Here is a 22,030-nt window from a genome sequence, read left to right as displayed (position 1 = left end):
TTTTATTGTTTTTGATGCTAATGTGAATGGGATTGTTTTCTTTATTTCATTTTCAGGTGCTTCGTCATTACTGTAAAGGAATGTAGTTAATTTCTGTATGTTGATTTGTAGCCTGCCAGTTTACTGGTAGTTTTTGGATTGTTTTTTTCGGATTTTCTCTAAGATCATATGTTCAGCAAATAGTAGTGGTTTTTAATTATTATTTTATGATTTGGATGCTTTTTTTATCTTTGTCTTTCCTAATTGCTCTATCTAGGGCTTCAGTACTATATTGAATAGGAGTGGTGAGAGTGGACATCCTTGTTTCTGACCTTAGAGGAAATACTTTCAGTTTTTCACCGAGTATACAGGCATACCTCATTTTATTGCACTTCACAGATACTGCATTTTTTGCAAATACAGGGTTTGTGGCAAAGCTGTGTCAAGCAAATCTTTTGGCACCATTTTTCCAACAGCGTTTGCTCACTTCATGTTTCTGATAATTATCACAATGTTTCAAATGTTTTCATTATTATAATTGTTATGGTGATCTGTGATCAGTGATTGATTTGCGGAAAGCTCAGATGATGGTTAGCTTTTTTTTTAGCAATAAAGTATTTTTAATTAAGGCATATACATTTTTTTTCTAGACATAATGTTATTGCTTAATAGGCTACAGTATAATGTAAATATAACTTTTATATGCACTGAGAAACAAAAAAATTCATTTGACTCACTTTATTGTGATACGTACTTTATTGTGGTGGTTTGGGATTGACCTGTATTTCAGAGGTAAGCCTATAATGTTAGCTGTGAGTTTGCACATGTGGCCTTTATTATTCTGAGATATGTTCCTTATATGCCCAGTACATTAAGGGTTTTCATCATGAGGGGATGTGTTATGTAAATAATATACAATGCTTTTTTTGTGTGTATGGAAATGATCATGTGATTTTTGTTTTTCATTTTATTGATGTGATGTATTACATTTCTGATTTGCATGTATTGAACCTCCCTTGCATCCCAGGAGTAACTCCCACTTAGTCATGGTGTATATCCTTTTAATGTATTCTTGAACTCAGTTTGCTAATATCTTGATGAGAATTTTTGCATCTGTATTCATTAGGCATATTGGCCTATAGGTTTCTTTATCAGAGTAATGGTAGGTTCATAGAACTGGTTTGGAAGTGTTCCCTCATCCTTGTTATGTTAGAAGAATTTGAGGGGGATTTGAGGTGTTAATTCTTCTTTAAATGTTTGGTAGAATTCTCCAGTGATTCTGTCAGGCCAGAGTTTTTTGTGTTGGGAGTTTTTTGATTACTGATTCAATCTCTTTGTTATTGGTCTGTTCAGATTGTGTATTTCTTCCTGATTCAGTCTTGATAGGTTGTGTTTCTGAAATGTATCCATTTATTCTAGGTTAGGTATTTTATTGACATTGCATATTTTTTTTGCTGTGATCTTTGTTATTTCCTTCCTTCTGCTAACTTTGGGCTTAATTTCTTATTTTCTAGTTTCTTGAGGTTCAAAATTAGGTTGAGATCCTTCTGATTGTTTAAAAAAAATTTTTTTTAATGTTATTTCTGAGAGAGGGGAGAATGAGCAGGGAGGGGGAGGGGAAGAGAGAGAGGGAGACAGAACTCAAAGCAGTTTCCAGGCTCTGAGCTGTCAGCACAGAGCCTGATGCAGGGATTGAACTCACGAACTGTGAGATCATGACCTGAGCCAAAGTCAGAAGCTTAGCCGACTGAGCCATCCAGGCGCCCCTCATTCTGAATTCTTAATACATGTATTTATTGCTATAAACTGTCTTCACGGAAGAGTTTTTGCTGTGTTCCACAGTATTTGATATGTTGTATTTCCATTTTCATTTGTTTTGAGATAATTTTTTATTCCCCTCTTGATTTCTTCTTTGACTTAATTGGTTAGAAGTGTGTTGTTTAGTTTCCACAATTTTGTAGAACTTCTCACTTTCCTTTTGCTGTCAATGAGTAGTTTCATACCATAGTAGTTAGAGAAAATAGTTGGTATGATTTCAATCTTAAATTTGCTAAGATTTATCTTGTAGTCTATCATATGACCTGTCCTGGAGAATGTTCTATGTGCACTTGAGAAGAATGTGTATTGTGCTGCTGTTGGATAGAATGTTCTGTATGTGTATTGAGTACATTTGTTTTTAAGTGTGGTTCAATTCGAATGTTTCCTTGTTGATTTTCTTTCTGGATGAGTTGTCTATTACTGATAGTGGGGTATTGAATTCCCCTATAATTATTGTATTGCTGTCTATTTTTCCCTTAAGATTTGTTATTATTTACTTAATATATTTTGTTGCTTGGGTGTTGGGAGCACGCATATTTACAATTGTTACATCTTTTGATGAACTGACACCTTTATCATTATATAATGACTTTCTTTGTTTTGAAGTCCATTTTGTCTGATAAGAGTATGGTGGGGCATCTGAGTGGCTCAGTAGGTTAAGTTGGCTTTGGCTCAGGTCATGATCTCATGGTTCGTGAGTTTGAGCCCGTATTTTTTTTTTTTTGTTTTGTTTTGTTTTTTAAATTCTGCTAAGATGATTACTTGTGTGACGTAATGAATAGCTGACTCAAAATGTTTGTGATTTTTTTTTCCTCTTTTTTTTAGGTACATCAAATTACGGAATGGCTTGCAGGCACTTTTGATTTCAGACCTAAGTAATATGGAAGGTAAAACAGGAGATGCAACAGATGATGAGGAAGACGACGAAGAGGAAGAAGAAGAAGACGATGATGACGACGATGATGATGAAGATTCTGGAGCTGAAATAGAAGATGATGATGAAGAGGGTTTTGATGATGAAGATGAGTTTGATGATGAGGATGAACATGATGATGAGGATCTTGATACTGAGGATAATGAATTAGAAGAATTAGAAGAGAGGGCAGAAGCTAGAAAGAAAACCACTGAAAAACAGGTGTGAATCTTGTCTATTATTATGTCTTTTTCTGATTTGGGAATTCTTTGGGATAAGTCCTAAATTCATGTTTTATTTCTTAATGTAAAAAAGGAAGTATATATTTATCTTTTGATCTTTAGTAAAGGTCTATTTATTCTGTATAAAAATAATATTTAAAAAACATTTTGCTCTGATTAGGAAAGTATAAAAGCTCATTATAGAAATGAATGGAGTATGGAAACCAATTTGACAATAAATTTCATATATCTATAAAAAAGAAATGAATGGAAGATAAAGAAAAACTCAAAATGTAATGATCTCATAATCATAAGTCTCAGAGGTTTTCACTGGTAATATTTGAGGATCTGTGCAATTCTTAGCTTGGAATAGAGGGATAGGAGAGTATATTATCCTTGGAGGGACTGGAAAAAGAACAGGGTAGTGTAGAATTCTCACCTGGGCCTATGGTTCTAAGCATCCTCATGGATAATTTCCGCTTAGTAATTTCATGTATTTTTTCTCTTTTTATGGGGAGGCACCAAGTAAGTTGGAGGAATTGAAATAAAAATGGGCAGTTGAACTTTGACTCTTGAAAAATGTGGGGTTTAGGGGTCCCCAACCTCCTGTGCAGTTGGAAATCCATGTATAACTTTTGATTCACCTAAAACTTAACTACTAATAGCTTACTTTTCCCTGGAAGACTTACTGATAACACAAACAGTTGATTAACACATATTTTGTATATGTATTATGTATTGTATTCTTACAGTAAAGTGAACTAGAGATAATGTTATGAGGAAAATCATAAGAGAAAGTACATTTACAGTGTTGTATCTATTGAAAAATACAAGTTAAGTGGACCTGGGCAGTTCAAACCTATGTTGTTCATGGGTCAAGTAAATAACAATAAGTAAATATATCAATAGGGCTTGATAAGGAGAATTTTCCTCTCTAGATATCTTTTAAAGAATGCCTCCATTTTGCAGTAGGGAGTACCTACATTAGAGGATAATATTTTGGAGGCATTATAGTGGGATTGATCAGCAAATGTTTGTTAAAGCTAGTTTCTTGAATACTGATAATATATTCAACATGGTACAGTCAACATACAAATGAAGTAAGGTTCATATTATTAAGACTAAAATATAGATGTCAAATGTATTCTACCATAAGGTGGTCAGCCTTCAGAGATAAAAAGATGTGAGATATAGGTAGTGTAAATATGTTATGAGTAAATCCTTTTGATAGTCACTCTTCCTGGAAAAATTACTTTCTTAAAGAAGATTGTACCAGTTTTTTCACTTTTTTGTTGAAAGGGGATTGAGTCATGTTTGTGAGAAGCTATTTGCCCCTTGCTATGTAGATTATGAGTAATGCCTGTTTTGGGGTAACACGTTAGGACAAGTGGTTTTAGTTGGAAAACTTTGGTTATAAAAACCAAAATACTGAAAGGAAAAGAATATATATACATATGCCACTTGATACTTTGTATTAAGGTCTTTATAAATAAATTGGGAACTAATACATTAATTTAAAATAGATCTCATAATTCCAAATAGAGCAATAATAGGAAGAAATTATATAAGTCACAAAGTGAAAAGAACACTGACAGTCAGGAAACCTGAGTTCTAATTCTGGCTCTGTCTCTATCTGGATGGTTTTACGCCTTTTCATTTTCTTATTTCTAAAACAACAGGATTAGATTATATAGGTAATTATTTTTTTAAGATTTTATTTTTTCTTTAATTAATCTCTACCCTAATGTGGGATGTGAACTGAAAATCCTGAGTTCAAGAATCACATACTCTTACTGACTGAGCCAGCCAGGTGTCCCTAGATTATATACATAATTTTTAAGTCCTATTTTAGCTCTAAAACTGATTATGTTATAACTGAATAAGTGAATATTTCCTATCTAAAAGTTTCCTTCTATATCTGTTAGCAACTTTTCCATACTTTAGATTTCTTTATATCATCTGTCAACTCATAAGTAAAACTCTAGGGTTAAAGACTTGTTTTGACAGCCGATTTTATTGTCAAGACATAGTAAAATACTTTAGATTTATTATAGGGGTTGTAAGCCCCTTTGACTAATGAAGATGTGCATCCAGTATTTTGGTACCCCTTTTTATTTTGCTTAGGTGGATCAAACTCTAAATGTTTACCTTTTTTAGAACAGTAAGATCAGATTCTAGTGCTCGTTTAAAAATGGTTTAGATGCTGCCTTTCTTTTCTGAAAACTCAGTTGATATATTCCCTCATAAGATATTGATTGCTAATGTTCTAGATCATATTAGAAAGGAATGCAGGAACCTAATGTAGTTTGAAGATGAAATCAAATTGTTTATTCAGATGGAGTGGTTATACTAGTGAAAGGAAAGATCCTATGACTGATTGTAACATTGGAAATGATTTATATTCATGAATGAATAAGTGTATGCAAAAGGGAAATAGTCTATGTAAGAGATGGCTTAAAGAGTAGCTTAGGGTTTTTCAGTGATTTTATGGTTTAATTTTTATTTGAAAAATGTGGATCTTGTTTAAAGTAAATATGAAAGTTAATAAAAGAAGCGGGAAGAAATAATTTTGAGGTTTTTGGAGAACATTTACCTAATTAAGAATTAACTACTTACCTGAGGCATCATTTTTAGCCCTCTCCATCTTCATCTTCCCAAAAGGAAGTTGTTCTTGATCTGAAAGGTTTGATAAACTAATAAGGTTGAAATTTAAGTATGATACATACAGAATTATGATTTGTTCAGGGTTTTCTTAAGTCAGTTCTCAAGTATGAATTTCTCAAGTATGAATTTCTTGGGTAGATAATTCTCAAGTATGAATTTCTTTTCTAGCAATCGCAGAGCCTGTTTTTGCTGTGGTCAAAGCTGACTGATAGACTGTGGTTTAAGTCATCTTATACAAAAATGTCTTCAACCCTGGTCGAAGCAAGAAATCTTTATGGGGTAGTTGGAGCTGAAAGCAGGTTAGGCACCTATTAAACATCCCAGAACAGGTTAGACTGTAGTTTGAAGAAGTGGATAGTCCCCTATTTTTTAACTGAGTTTATGTGCCTACAACTTCAAAATGGGATTTACAGTGTAAAATGAGGCTGTTTGGTTCTTCTGTAAACATATTTTCCATTTATGACACATGGTCAGGCTTTATGCCAGGTACATGCTATTTTTTGAAAGCTCTCTTTTTAGAGGAGTAACCATTTATCAAAACAGTCTATATCACCAAATGTTAGCCTTTTAAAATTGACATTTCTAAAATGTGGGGAAAGCTAATAATTCAACTTCCTATCCTCAAGGATTCAAATTGACTATTTTCCTCTTCTGTTTTGTGTCTTTTAATGTACAATCACATAATGGTATACCCTAATCATTTTTAGTGCATAATTTGGTATACCTGTTGGCCATCCATTTTGTTAAAAACTCTGATTTGCCCAAGGTATTGGGAGAATACCTACTGATCAGATATATGTTCTGTATATCATCAATAAGAAAAGAAGAACTAAAAAGCCTCTTTAAAGTTTAGTTCTGTAGTTTTTTTTAATAAAGACTTTCTTTTTTAACCATTTACTATCTTTATTAAATGTTTTCCTGACATGTTATTTTTTACCCTGTTTTAATAAAAACAAAATTTTCTGAGTAACATATTGAGAAGTCTCACCTCTGATAACTGAGTTACTGAACACATAGTCGTTAATTGCTAAGATCTTTAGAAATAATCTACCTAGATAAATTATTTCTGCAGATTTCCAAAATCTATTAAGTCAGGAAACATACTTGGTTTGGAACTCTGAAATGCTGGCAGGAAATGATATTTGGGTGGGCTGGCTAGTCCCCTTTCCTTTTTTTTTTTTCTGTTTCTGCTTTTTCCCTTAGGTCTGCACCTGTTCAGCATTTGGGAGGATGGCAAGAGGAGGAGCAGCAGGGTGAAACTGACACAGTTCTGGTGAGTTTCACTATGCTGCTCCTCCTGATTCTCAGGGAAAGAATTTTATTACTTTCTGTTGGAAACATCCATCTCCAAGTGAATCCTTAATATGTGATGACAGTGTTATTCCTTTAGGATTGACTCACTATTTGCATGTGTTCTACTTACTCCAGTCTGCAGCGGCTCTTTGTGTTGGAGTTGGGAGTTTTGCTGATCCAGATGACCTGCCTGGGCTGGCACACTTTTTGGAACACAGTAAGATCTTTACAGAATATTATTCCTGAGTGTGTTTTTTCCTCCAAATTTGTACAAATTGATTTTAAAGATAAATAACTGGTTTTATAGAAATGTGATATGTTTAATAAGAGAAAAGACTAAGAAAAACATTTATTTATTTAAAAAAAGTTTTTTAAACATTTATTTTTGAGAGACAGAGACAGAGTGTAAGTGGGGCAGGGGCAGAGAGAGAGAGAGGGAAACAGAATCCGAAGCAGACTCCAGGCTCCGGGCTGTCAGCACAGAGCCCAACACTGGGAAGAACTGTGAGATCATGACCTGAGCAGAAGTCGGACACTTAACTGACTGAGATGCTCCGGCGCTCCGAAGGAAGAACATTTATTAATATCATAGGGGAAGACTTAATTTTAATCTCCTTGACTGTATAATTTTGTGGGTTAGAATGAAGCCCACCTATAAAACTGTTTTAAAATGTAGATTTTATTATTGTTCTGGTATGGTAAGGCCAACAGATCAGGAGATAGTTGCCCATCTCTAAGAATCTTATAACCTTGGGAAGGACTGCCTCTTCCAGGGTTAGCAATGCCCCAGGCTGTCAAACATTGGGAATACAGAAAATAAAAAGGCATGATTAATATCAAAACAAAACAAAATCTTCAGTTTAATTATGAATATACCTAAATAAAACCTGTGTGGTTGCTGTACAGTTATAAATTTAAGTCTGTATTTGTTTTCTTGAATTATATATTTATATTCTGATTTTCTAAGCTATTTGAGGGTAAACATGCACCTTAGGACTTTCATAGTAACAATCTGCATATATGCTAATACTTACATTTTAACCTTTTTATAAATATTTTTAAAAAATAAAGTGCTTAGTTTTTTTAGTATAAAACTAATAGATGAGCATTATGGAAAATTACAAGAGCAGAAATATAATGAAGAAAGTATTATCCAGACATAAGCATTGTTAGTATGTTGGTATATTTCTTCTGTTTGTTTTGTTTTGCACATGAGAAATTTCATTGTTGATAATAACATTGTCTACATCTTTGTGTTCTTTGACTTTGTGTTCTTTCCACTTAGTGGTATTCATGGGTAGCTTGAAATATCCAGATGAAAATGGATTTGATGCCTTCTTGAAGAAACATGGGGGTAGTGATAATGCTTCAACTGATTGTGAACGTACAGTCTTTCAATTTGATGTCCAGAGAAAATACTTCAAGGAGGCCCTCGATAGGTAACTAACTCAAAATGTATTTTTATTTTAATTATCTAACGGCATTTTACAAATGGAGACATTGGGCATTTTTCTATGGTATTTCTTTTCAAGCTGTACTCTAATTCTGTAGAATTGTCATACTTTATCTGGAGAAGTGAGCAAACTATTAAATGCACCTTGGCTCTTGTTCTGTAATATACTTAGTCTTTGTGTTGAAGATTACACTGAAACCCTTAAACACCTTTGAGTTTTATAAATAATGTATACTCTATTGGCTCATTATTGCGATTATTTTTTCTAATTTAGTAGAAAATATGGAAAAACAGAAGCAAAAAAGGGGTAAGATTGTTCCTAATTTGATATCTAAGGATAACTATGGTTAATGGTTTGGTGTATGGTCGTCTATATTTTTAAATGTATTTAGGATTATTATTCATATTCTATTATATTTTTATTTTAATTTTTAAATTTTAATTTCAGTATAGTTAATACACAGTGTTAAATTCATTTCAGGTGTACAGTATAATGATTCAACAATTCTAACTATTACTAAGTGCTCATCAAGATAAGTGTATTCTTAATCCCCTTTACCTATTTGACCCATCCTGTTACACACCTCCCCTCGGTAGTTAGTTAAGCGTCTGATTTTTGAGTTGTCCCTTTTCTTCCCTTTGTTTGTTTTGGTTCTTAAATTCCACATGTGAATGGGTTCCTTTTTATATTTTAAACAAGACCTATCATTTTTATACATCATGATGTAATTTATAAAACCTAATTTTAAGGGATTGTGTGTTATTTTTATTGTATAAGGAATAACAATCTGTTTAACAAGTTACATATGATTGGTTAGTTGAATTATGTTCAGTTTTTAAAAAAAATTTTTTTTTTAACGTTTATTTATTTCTGAGACAGAGACAGAGCGTGAGTGGGGGAGGGGCAGAAAGAGGGGGGGTGGGAAGGGACACAGAATCCAAAGCAGGCTCCAGGCTCTGAGCTGTCAGCACAGAGCCTGACGCGGGGTTCAAACTCACAGACTGTGAGATCATGACCTGAGCCGAAGCCAGACGCTCAACTGACTGAGCCCCCTGGGCGCCCCTGTGTTCCGTTTTTAGTATTTGTAATGCTGTGATGAATATCCTAATCTCTGTGCACATCTTTAATTATTTTTTAATTAAGTTCTAGGAAGTAAAATTGCTGAGTATATTTGCATGTGTATTTTTTTTCATGCATGTGTATTTTTTTTGCATGTGCATTTTTAAGGATTTTTTCTTTTTTTGAATTTTTTTGAATACTTCTGTTACTTATTTTTTAAAATTTACATCCAAGGTAGTTAGCATGTAGTGCAATAATGGTATCAGGAGTAGAATCCAGTGATTGATCTCCTACATCTAGCACCCAGTGCTCATCCCAACAAGGGTCCTTCTTAATGTCCCTTGCCCATTTAGCCCATCCCCTCTCCCACAACCCCTCCAGCAACCCTCAGTTTGTTCTCTATATTTAAGAGTCTATGTTTTGTCCCCTTCCCTGTTTTTATATTACTTTTGCTTCCCTTCCCTTATGTTCATCTGTTTTATATCTTAAATTCCACATGAGTGAAGTCATATGATATTTGTCCTCTCTAATTTCGCTTAGCATAATACCCTCTAGTTCTATCCATGTTGTTGCAAATAGCAAGATTTCAGTTTTTTGATTGCCGAGTAATACACCATTGTATGTAAATATACCACATGTTCTTTATCCACTCATCAGTAAATGGACATTTGGGCTCTTTTCATACTTTGGCTGTTGTCAATAGTGCTGCTGTAAAACATTGGGGTGCATGTGCTCTCTTCTCTTTCATTCTTGATTTTATTTATTTGTGTCCTTTCCTTTTTCTTTTTGGTCACATTGGCTAGGGATTTATCAATTTTGTTAATTCCTTCAAAGAACCAGCTCCTGGTTTCATCGATCTGTTCTGTTTTTTTGAGATCATTGATTTCTGCTCTACTCTTTATTATTTCCCATCTTCTGCTTGTTTGGGGTTTTATTTGCTGTTCTTTTTCCATCTCTTTAAGGTGTAAGGTTAGATTGTGCATTTGAGACCTTTCTTCATTCTTTAGGAAGGCCTGGATTGCTGTATCCCTCTTTTGACCCAAAAGGGATCAAATCTGCATCCTGGAGGTTTGGGGCTATGGTGGTGTTATTGTCATTGACTTCCATGTACTTTTTAATTTCCTCTTTAACTTCTTGGTTAACCCATTCATTCTTTAGTAGGATGTCTTTTAATCTCCAAGTATTCGTGGTCTTTCCAAATTTTTTCTTGTGAGTGATTTCGAGTTTCATAGCATTGTGGTCTGAAAATATGCACGGAATGATCTGGATCTTTTTGTACTTGTTGAGGGCTGATTTGTATCCCAGTATGTGATCTATTCTGGAAAATGTTCCATGTGCAAGGCTTTTTTTTTTTTTTTTAAAGCTTTTGATACTCACTGTAAAATTGTTTTCCAGAAAGTTTCTGTCCATGTGTTAGTAGAGTTTTGATGTCACAAGGTTGCAGACCAGAGTCTACACTAGAAAATTCTAGATAAATATAAGATTGAAATATAAAAAAAGAAATCTTGAATTTGATCAATATAATGTAAGCCCTCTGAGGGCAGGGATTTTTATCTATTTATTTGTTGATATCTCTCCGGCATCCGGAATTTGATAGATAATCTATACCAATATTTGTTGAGTGAATTAATACTGTTTCTTTATAGAAAAAATTACCATAAAATTAACCCATAAATGACCAGAAAATTCTCAAAACATGACAAAAATTCAGTTTTCTTAAAGAAATTGTCTTTTCCATTAAGAGATTTTGACCCATAAGTTGAAAGCATATGCCGTTCTTCTCAACGGAATAAATATTTATGTTCCTCTATCCCCAGTAAACAACCCTTTTGCTAAAACAGTGTTAAAATACCATTAAAATTGACAATATTACTTTGATAACATTTATAATAGGATACAACATTCTAGTTTTTCTTCCTTAATCTCTAATATGGCTGCCTGTGTTCAGTGAACTATTTAAATTTTTTTTTTTTTTCAACGTTTATTTATTTTTGGGACAGAGAGAGACAGAGCATGAACAGGGGAGAGGCAGAGAGAGAGGGAGACACAGAATCGGAAACAGGCTCCAGGCTCCGAGCCATCAGCCCAGAGCCTGACGCGGGGCTCGAACTCACGGACCGCGAGATCGTGACCTGGCTGAAGTCGGACGCTTAACCGACTGCGCCACCCAGGCGCCCCCCAGTGAACTATTTAAAAACTAGCTGTTTTTAATTGTATACTTTAGAACATGCTCATAGCACACACATTTGATACTCAGTGTATTAGTTTCTGTAATTAAACATTTAATTTGAAAATAACCAAAAGATAGGGACAAAACTAATCAACTAAGGCAATGCAAATCATGTTCAAGATTATCTTTCCTGTGAACTTATAAAATCAAGAATACTCTGAGGATGACTGCATGTTTGCTCTTGTTTCAAAGTTCTTAGCTCCCAAGATTTCACAAAATCCAAACAGATATTGGTAAATGTGGAGAAATCTTGAGCGGTAGTCAAGTTGAATTCTCATGACTTTATATTTGGTTAAAAAAACAAACCAAAACCCAAAAAACAAAAACCAAAAGACCAAACCCCAAAACAAACAACAAATAACAATACCCCTAAACTGAAAATACCCACATTTGATTATATCTAAATGTAAAGAAGGAAAAAGCCTATTTTGATGGAAAAAAGATTAGGTGAAGAGTATGTTGAATAAATTCTGACCACCTCAGAGTTAATGAAGCATGGTGTAAAGTCTAGTTAAAGAACTTATTTCATTTCTTCTTTGGAGACTATCCATTTTTGATTTGAGGACTGCTGTAAGAAATCAGAAGATATTTATACATTTGTTTCTACTTAGAAAAAAAGAAGCTACCAGAAATAAAAAGACTGCTACTATATTAATAGAAAATAATTAGAATGTCATCATGAATTTATGACATAAATGATAGTGGTAGAGCATTAAGTATTGTATCCACTATAATTTATATAATATACTTCTACAATTACTAAGGAATAAAAAGTCTTTTGATCATTTGGAAAGGACTCCTATAGCATGTATTAAGTGCTAGGATTTTTTAATAGATCAGTAAATCCAATTCCTTCACACAGGTCACATTGTTTATTAATATCTTGGATCATATAAGTAAAAAGTTGAGGCAATGACTGAATTTTTACTCTGGTAAGTAAATGAGAATGGAAGCTGCTTTTGCCCTGATGGCATTTGCTAATTTCAATATATTTGGACTTGGCTACATCAGCGTTTCAGGGCAAGAGCAAGAAATATCAAAACCCTGAATACCCACAAAGTGGGGTATCTAACAGGAGATCTTCCTTATAGTAATCTGGGACTCAGGTTGAGGAAGTGGATCAGGCATCCAAAGAAATTACAGCCTATTCTCAAAATGCCTGAGTTTTCTGGTGAACTTCAAGTCTTCATTGTAAATTAAAGTGGCCCAGAACTGGTAGTGTTCTCAGATGCCTGAGAGAAGCAAACACAAGTTCTTTAAAAAGAAAATGCTTGCATTGATAGATAAATAGATGAAGAAAATGTGAAATATGTCTACATAGATATAGACAATGGAATATTATGCAGCCATAAGGTGGAAGGAAATCTTGGGGTGCCTGGGTGACTCGGTTAAGCCTCTGACTCTTTTTTAAAAATTTTTTTTTTCAACGTTTTTAATTTATTTTTGGGACAGAGAGAGACAGCATGAACGGGGGAGGGGCAGAGAGAGAGGGAGACACAGAATCGGAAACAGGCTCCAGGCTCCGAGCCATCAGCCCAGAGCCTGACCCGGGGCTCGAACTCACGGACCGCGAGATCGTGACCTGGCTGAAGTCGGACGCTTAACCGACTGCGCCACCCAGGCGCCCCAAGCCTCTGACTCTTGATGTGATCTCTCGGTAATGAGATTGAGCCCCCTATCAGGTCGCCCCTGCTTGGGATTCTCTCTCTTCCTCTCTTTCTGCCCTTCCCCTGCTTATGTTTGCTCTCTCAAAAATAAATAAACATTTAAAAAAAAAGCGGGGGGGGGAGAAATCTTGCCGTTTGCAACAACAGGGATGAACCTAGAGGACATTAAGTTAAGTGAAATAAGCCACACAGAAAAAGACAAAAACTGTATGATCTTAACATATGTGGCACCAAAAAGAAAAAATATAAAATAATAATAATAATAATGATAATAATAATAATAATAACAATAAAATAAGAAGGAAAAGAAAATCCAAACTCTATAGAAACAGACTGGAATGGTGGTTACCAGAAGCTGGGAAGATGAGGACATGGTGGTCAAAGGGCACATGTCTTTAGTTATGAGATGAATAAGTTCTCAAGATAAAGTGTTCAGCATGGGAACCATAGTTAATAATACTGTATTGTACACTTGAAGTTTGCTGAAAGAATAGATCTTCAACTTTCACACACATACAAAGAGGAAATTATGTAGGGTGATGTGTTAATTGTAATCACTTCAAAAGGATACGTAATCAAATCATCATATTGTGTGTTTTAAATATATATAGGGTTTTTTTTGGTAAGTTGTACTTCAAATAAATGTGCAAAAGAGAAAAAAGAAAAAGAAAATTCTTCATCCTAGGCTTTGCATTGCTCCTATAAATAGTTTTTCAAGTAAAATGATCAGCATTTAGTCAAACGTAAGCAGGCACACAAAACAAGACATGAGTTAAAACAGAAAACAAGGATTTAAAAAAAAATGTTTATATATTTTGGATTGAGAGAAGGTGGAAGGGCAGAGAGAGAAAATAAAGATTTTTAATACATTAGAAATCTTAGGCATTGGAATGGTTAGACACAAATTATAAAAATGTTTGCAGTTTCTGTTTTTAAAGAAAGAAGGCACAAGTTTGAATATAGTTGCAAGGAATAGGAAACTGTAACATGACCTATGAGATTTGGATAATAAAAATAAAAAGAATATCTTGAACTGAGATAGGATGATTGAAATTGAAAACCTAAAGTTCTGGTTTGGGCACCTGGGTGGCTCAGTCGGTTGAGTGTCTGACTTCTGCTCAGGTCATAATCTCGCGGTTTGTGAGTTTGAGCCCCACATTGGGCTCACTGTGTCAGCCTGTCAGCACACAGCCCACTTCAGATCCTCTGTCCCAATCTCTCTGCCCCTCCCCAACTTGTGCTCTCCCCAAAATAAGTAAATGTTTAAAAAAAAAAAAAAAGGAAAACCTAATTCCCTGGTTTAAGAAAAGAGTAGATACGGTTGAAGACAGAATTAGTGAACTGAAAGGCTGAAAGGCCAAAAGATGTTCCAAATGCAACATAAAGAGGGGGGAATAAATACAGAGAAAAAGAAAAGAGGCATAAAGGATATAGCAGAAATGTCAGTATATCTTGGAGTCTTAGAAGGTGGGAGAGAAAAATAGAGAAGACACAATATTTGAAAGGTTGATCATTGGAAACTTCCCAGAACATCAAATTAAAGGTTAAAGAAACCTAACAAATTCCAAAGGTGGACGTTAAAGGAAATCCAGAGGTGCCTGGATGGCTCAGCTGGTGGAGCATGCGACTCTTGATCTTGGGGTTGTAAGTTCGAGCCCCATATTGGGTGTAGAGGTTACTTAAAAATAAAATCTTTAAAAAAATTAAAGAAATCCATATGTAGAAAAACATAGTGATTTGAAGAAAACCAAATATAGGAAATATTTGCCAGGTTAAAGGTCAAATTTCCTTCAAAGGTATATTAGATTGATAAATGACTATTCAGAGTAGTGAAAGGTTAAAGACAGTTGGATATCTGCAATAGCCTGAAAGGAAATAACTACCAACCACAAATTCTATACCAAGCAAAAATATCTTTAAAAAAAAATTTTTTTTTTTTAATGTTTATTTTTGAGAAAGAGAGAGAGACAGAGCACGAGCAGGGGAGGGGCAGAGAGAGAGACACACACACAGAATCCGAAGCAGTTTCCAGGCTCTGAGCTGTCAGCACAGAGTCTGATGTAGGGCTTGAACTCACAAACCATGAGATAATGACCTGAGCCAAAGTCGGATGCCCAACTGACAGAGCCACCCAGGTACCCCAAGCAAAAATATCTTTCAAGAATAGACCTTCAGATACACAATTAAGTTTGCCACCAGCCAACTTACTGAAGGAAATTTCTGAAGAATTTATTTCAGGCAGAAGGAAAATGAAGATCAGAGATGAAAAAAAGAACAATGAAAGTCATTTTATGTGAATAAATATAAATGAACATTGATTAAAACAATAGTGAAAATTTAAAAGTACAAAATTAAAGCAACAATGGCATATCAGTCAGGAGTAATGGTAAATGCAGTAAAAGGTATTTTGAGGGGTAAGGTATTGATTAACATTAGACATTGATACGTTAAAAGTTAAAAGGATGCATGTAATATTTTCTAGGGTAACTTCTAAAAGAACAGGATTTGAGTGTAAAACATCCAAACCAGCAAAGGGAAGACATTTGGAATAATTAAAAAAATTTTTTTAACTAAGTGACATTAGGTGGCATCAATTCTTAATTTCAAAGGAACTCACAAAAAAAAGAAATCGAGGGAGGCTACATGAAGGAGGTGTGTTTTCTAGGACCTGAAGGATGAGTACAAACTGGTTTGGGCTGGAAGCAGCATAGGAGCCAAGACCCTCTACCCTCTTCTTTTTAAATGTGTATTTATTTTTGAGAGTGAGAGTGTGAGCAGGGGAGGGGTAGAGAGAGAGACAGGATCTGAAGCGGGCTCTGTGCTGAGAGCAGAAAGCCCAGTGTGGGGCTCAAACTCATGAACCGTGATATCATGACCGTAGCCAAAGTCCGACGCTTAATTGACTGAGCCACCCAGGCACCCCAAACCAAGTTCCCTTTTTTAATGACTGATAGAGTACTTGCTTTCCAGTGAAATCTCTTCTCAAGTGTTAAGACTTGAAGTTGGGACATGGCTGCCCAACTTGAATGAAAAATTTCAGCCTCCCCTGCAACAACAAGGAGTGGCCTTGTGGAAAGTCTCACCATTGAAGTGTAAATGTAAGAGAGAGAATGTCTGAACTTACACCTCAGCTGGAAAGTAAATGACTCTGAAAGTCACATGTTGAAAACAACAGTGCCATTATAAGCCTGAGTCCCTGAAAGTCTGAGTGGAGGAGAGCTACCTACTTAATCTGGTTCAATCCAGCCTGGACTGTCAAAGTTGCAGGAAATAAACTTCTGTTTTGATTGAGTAATGACATTTTTGGCCCTTTTGTTATAGCAGTTAACATTATATGTTTGTGTGTGTGTGTGTGTGTGTGTGTGTGTGTGTGTGTATTTCTTTTTACAAAAACAGAATTATCATACCATATGTACTATTTCACTTAAATGCATAGTATCAGTACATATCTTTCTATAATTTTTTGAACCTTTAAGTTGAAAGAATAGTACAAATGATACCCATTACATTTTCTTGTTCATTTGCTTTATCTCTCTATATATTCTTTTTCTGAACAATTTCAAAGTAATCAGGCTTCATGATACTTTACCCTTAAATACGTAAATGTGCATCTCCTATTGAAACAGACATTCTCCTACAATGCCATAATACCATATCTTAAGAAAATTTAATAGTCCCTTACATTAATATATAGAGTGTATTCAAATTGAATTGTCCTCCAATTATTTTTTAGCTGTTTTGATCTATGATCCAATCAAGGTACATGCATTGCATGCAGTATGTCTCTTTAGTCTGTAGTTCTCAGATTAGATAAATTCGTAGAGACCAAAAGTAGAATAGTGGTTGCCAGGGACTAGGAACATGGGGAAAGGGAATGACTGTTAACGGGTATAGGGTTTATTTAGTGGGCAATGAAATTTTCTGAAATTAGTGTTAATGTTTTCACAATCCTGTGAATGTAGTAAATCTGTTCAATTGTGCACTTATTTATTTTTTTAATTTTTATTTATTTTAGAGAGAGACAGAGTGTGAGCAGGGGAGGGGCAGAGAGAGAGAGGGAAACACAGAATCTGAAGCAGGTTGCAGGCTCTAAGCTGTCAGCACAGAGCTGACGTGGGGCTTGAACTCCTGAACCGTGAGGTCATGACCTGAGCTGAAGTCAGATGCTTAACTGACTGAGCCACCCAGGTGCCCCAGTTGTGCACTTTAAAAGGGGGAATTTTGCAGTATGTGAATTATTTCTCAGAGTTTCAAGAAAGTTAGATGTGGGTTCTTGAAAAAACTGATGAAATAGATAAGCCTTTCACGAGACTGGTCAAGGGGAAGAAAAAGTAACTTGCAGATGTCAGGAATGAAAATGAATATGACTTACGATTTTTCAGATATTGAAAATATAATAAGATATTTTGAATACTTATGCCAGTAAGTGAAAAAAAAAAAAGAGAAGTGTGTAATTCTTAGAAATATAATTTATAAAACCCACACAAGAGAAATTAAAAAGTTTGAATAATCTGGGGAGCCTGGGTGGCTCAGTAAGTTAAGTGTCCAACTTTGGCCCAGGTCATGATCTCACAGCTCGTGGGTTCAAACCCTGTGTTGGGCTCTGGGCTGACAGCTCAGAGCCTGGAGCCTGCTTTGGATTCTGTGTCTTTGTCTCTCTGTGCCCCTCCCCCACTTAAACTGTCTCTTTCTCTCAAAAATAAACATTAAAAAAAATTTTTTTTTAAGTTTGAATAATCTTATAACAAAGAAATGAATGTGTAATCAAAAATCTCAAAAATCAACTTTTAGGTTTAGAGGTCTACAAAAAATTGAAGGAATAAATAATTCCTCCCTCATTTATGAAGGTAGTATGACCTCTTGATATAAGAAAGTGTAATATAAAAAGAACTATAGACCATACTCACATACAAATAGCAATAAAGATACAGTAGTACTGAGTTGGGTTGAAAATTATGAGGTAGGGTTAACATGAGAAAATCAATTAATGCAGTTCATCACATTGTCAGATTGAAGGGAAAAAATGTATGTAGAAAATATGTGGTGAAATTCAGTATCTGGTCATCAAGATGTTCTTAGCTAACAGAGTGTAAGTCAACTTTCTCAAGATGATATTTGATATTTTATTTTTTTAAAAAAAATTTTTTTTTCAATGTTTATTTATTTTTGGGACAGAGAGAGACAGAGCATGAACGGGGGAGGGGCAGAGAGAGAGGGAGACACAGAATCGGAAACAGGCTCCAGGCTCCAAGCCATCAGCCCAGAGCCTGACGCGGGGCTCGAACTCACGGACCGCGAGATCGTGACCTGGCTGAAGTCGGACGCTTAACCGACTGCGCCACCCAGGCGCCCCAATATTTGATATTTTAAACCAAGCCTTATATTTAATGGTAAAACCTGGAAAGCTTTCAAGGTGCGATCAGATATAAGAAGGAGATGCAGATTGTGATCACTTCTTTTTAACATAATTTATTAGTGTGGCTTGATACATAAAATAAAAATGATAAAATTGATAATGTTTAATATATAAAAGTCAGTAGTATTTCTCCATAGCAGTGATAGTTAAAATACCTTTAAAGCTATAAAAAATAAACACTCAGAAATTATTCCAAAAATTAGGTATAAAGAAAGACTCTTTTTGGGGAATGTATTAAAACCTTATTGTGAGATTTTAAGGAAGAGCTAAGTAATTTGAGAAAAGTACTATTCATGGATTTGAAGCTTAATTTATTTTTAATGATACCTGTTTTCTTTAATGTATTGATTCAGCGATATTGCAACCAAGATCTCAGAAGATTTATGTAGTTTTAAATAAAAAAAACTAAGTCTAAAATTTATAAGGAAAGGCAGAGGGCTAATTATTTTTGCATAGGAAAAATAACAGGATAGCAGGACTTACTAGATAACTAAGATTTGTTTTGTAATTATGACATTATGGTATTAGAAGGCTAAGCAAAGAGACCAATGGAACAGAGCAGAAATCCTAGAAATAGACCAACACATATGTAGACACTTGCTTTTTGATAGGGGCACTGTGTAGCAGTGATTAAAGAACTTTTTAAAGAAATGATTCCAAGATAATTGGGCTTCTATAAACTTGACTTCTTCTCAACATACACAAAAAGTCAATTCCAGGTGGATTATAGACCAAAAAGTAAAAAGTACAACTAAAAGTTTTAGAGATGAGTATAACTTTAGCCCCAGTAAGAATTATCAACAAGATACAAAAAGCACAAAAAATAAAGAAAAATGATACTACATTATGTTCATCAAAAGATACCATAAGGAGTGTGGGAAAAACAAGTATAAAGTAGAAGAATATATTTACAACACACATAACCAAGGACTTATATTTAAAATAACTGTTGGGGCACCTTGGTGGCTCAGTGGGTTAAGCGTCTAACTCTTTGATTTTGGCTCAAGTCATGATCTCATGGTTTGTGAGTTGAAGCGTCCCTCATGGAGCTCTGTGCTGACAGCACGGACCCTGCTTGGAATTCTCTCTCCCTCTCTCTCTCTGTCTCTGCCCCCACTCCCCGCCAAATAATTCTTTAATTTTAAAAAAGTTAAAAGTAACTGTCATTAATTTTTAATTATTAGATTATATGTATAATTGTATGTAACATAATTAAATATTATATGAAATGAATATATATTAGAATCAAGAAAAAATACAACATAGTAGAAAAAAGCCTTAAGTATTTTACCAAAGAAAAAATTCAAATGATTAATAAATGTATGAAATGGTAATCAATCTCATTAGGAGTCAGGAAAATGTAAATTAAAGCCAGTATGAGATTTAACTGTACTCTTGAAAGTTGTAGTAAATTTTAAAGTTTGATTATACCAGGTGAGGGTGAGGTTTTGGAGGAATGGAGGAATTGGAACTGCTGATAAAAATTCTGGTTTTAGCTAGTGATGTTGAACATATGCTTGCATATACTATTACCTAGGAGTTTTTTCCTAGATTTATACCTAGACAAACTTGTGCAAATGTGCATATTACACATTTGTAAGAATTTATGGTAGCATTGATTGTAATGGTCTAAACCTGTAATCAGCCCAAATGACCATTTGCAGTAGCTTGGATGAGTAACTTCATGCAGTGGAATATTCTACAGCAGTGAAAATAAATGAACCATAGCCACATGTACCATTGTGGATGACTATTAAATAAATAGGTAAATAAGTCAGACATAAAAAATACATAAAATATATTTCCATTTATAGAAAATAAAAAATAAAACTGGATTGTTTAGAACACGCATTCTCAGCAGGGAGCATATTGTTCCCATTGGTGGCAAAAATTGGTTCTTTCTAGATGAAAAAATGTTCAATATTATAATGGTTTGTGGCCCTCCAAAGCTTAACCCTAGTTGGCAAAATCTTTACTTAGAATTTAATTTCTGTTTTTAATTTACTTGAGTTTCACGTGAGCACCATTTACAGTGATAAGAATTCATAGAAGATAATACAAAGCACATTCACTGTCAGTGCTACAAAACTGGTGCATAGATGATTGGAGAACTTTGAAATGATTGCTTGATCTTGGAGTCATCACTAGAGGTGATCTGCATTGCAAGTGCCAGTTGGTTTCATTACCTGCTTTGTGGGTATTGATACTCTGTGCTTTTGTATATGACTTTGGAATTAAATAAAAATATTCTACTTTATTTAATTGAACAAATTATTTAACCCGTTAGTTATGCCAAGTACTGAAAGGAAAATTTTGATTGTCTTAATATCTAGTAGCCAGTTAAGCTGGAAGTTTCTTTTTGGATCAAGCAAAAGTGAAAAGTTTACTAAAAATTGTAGGAAATTAATTTTTTCAATTGCTTTTTTTTTGCTGGAAAAATAGATGTTAATTAAAATTTATTTGCATTGCTATTATTAATAAATGGATACACATGTAATTTGATGCATCACAATTTAAATTACATTAAAAAGCAAATACAATTATAAAGCAAAGTAAAATATTTGCTAGCCTTTAAAATTTTAACTTTTAACTTAAAAAAGTTAATCACTTGTAACCCTGCATTGAATAAGAGTAGGCTTTATATACCTTATATGAAATCACAGATAGACATAGAGATAAACAGTGTATCTGTGGTATTAAGAGTTCAAAGAGAGTGATTAGGAGAAAATCTGAAAAGTCTCCTTAGGGTTGATAATGGGAAAAAGAAAGGTCAAGAAACACTAGTCTAGAAGTACATATATGTACTTATATGTACAAACTATAAAGCAGAGAAGTGATTATCATAACATTTAGGATATAGGTGCCGGGTGCTTTTAGAGTTCTGACAGTGTTTCTTGGCTTGGGTCGGTTTCTTGACCTGGGTAGTAGCCGCTCAGACTTTTACCTTGTAGTTATGCATTATTTTTTTTTTTTTTTTTTTTTTTTTTTGAGAGAGAGAGGGTGCAATGGAGAGGGAGAGAGAGAGAATCCCATGAGGGGCAGAGAGGGAGAGAGAGTAGGGTGGGGCGGGGAAGCAGGGCTCATGCTCACCTGAAGCAGGACTCAAGCTCACCTGAGGCAGGGCTCAAAGTCCCCTGAAGCAGGGCTGGAACTCTTGATGGAACTCATGAACCATGAGATCATGATGTGAGCCAAAGTCCAATGCTTAACCGACTGAGCCACCCAGGTGCCCCTATGCATTAGTCTTTGTGTCCATGTTTTATGAACTTTTCTGTATGGGTATTATAGATCATAATGAAAAAAAGGTAGTTTGTAG

At 34.6% G+C, this 22,030-nt stretch overlaps 1 protein-coding gene across 3 annotated transcripts in view; it reads left to right on the top strand.

Annotated features, from left to right (window-relative positions):
• NRDC (nardilysin convertase) overlaps positions 1 to 22,030 on the top strand; it is a 101,825-nt gene that overhangs the window by 37,961 nt on the left and 41,834 nt on the right. For 2 of the 3 annotated variants that reach the window (XM_006934739.5, XR_002160860.3), the window contains exons 2-6: positions 2,623 to 2,932; positions 5,764 to 5,894; positions 6,799 to 6,868; positions 7,024 to 7,105; positions 8,174 to 8,327. In XM_006934739.5, the coding sequence (XP_006934801.1) occupies positions 2,623 to 2,932; positions 5,764 to 5,894; positions 6,799 to 6,868; positions 7,024 to 7,105; positions 8,174 to 8,327 (747 nt within the window). The remainder of the gene's footprint in view (positions 1 to 2,622; positions 2,933 to 5,763; positions 5,895 to 6,798; positions 6,869 to 7,023; positions 7,106 to 8,173; positions 8,328 to 22,030) is intronic. The other variant, XM_006934740.5, reaches the window with a different exon arrangement.

The sequence above is a fragment of the Felis catus genome, chromosome C1 (genome assembly GCF_018350175.1).
Source record: "Felis catus isolate Fca126 chromosome C1, F.catus_Fca126_mat1.0, whole genome shotgun sequence".
In the NCBI taxonomy this organism is placed as follows: domain Eukaryota; kingdom Metazoa; phylum Chordata; class Mammalia; order Carnivora; family Felidae; genus Felis; species Felis catus.
The sequence above is the reverse complement of the archived record's forward strand: the minus strand, read 5'-3'. Positions and strand labels throughout refer to the sequence as shown.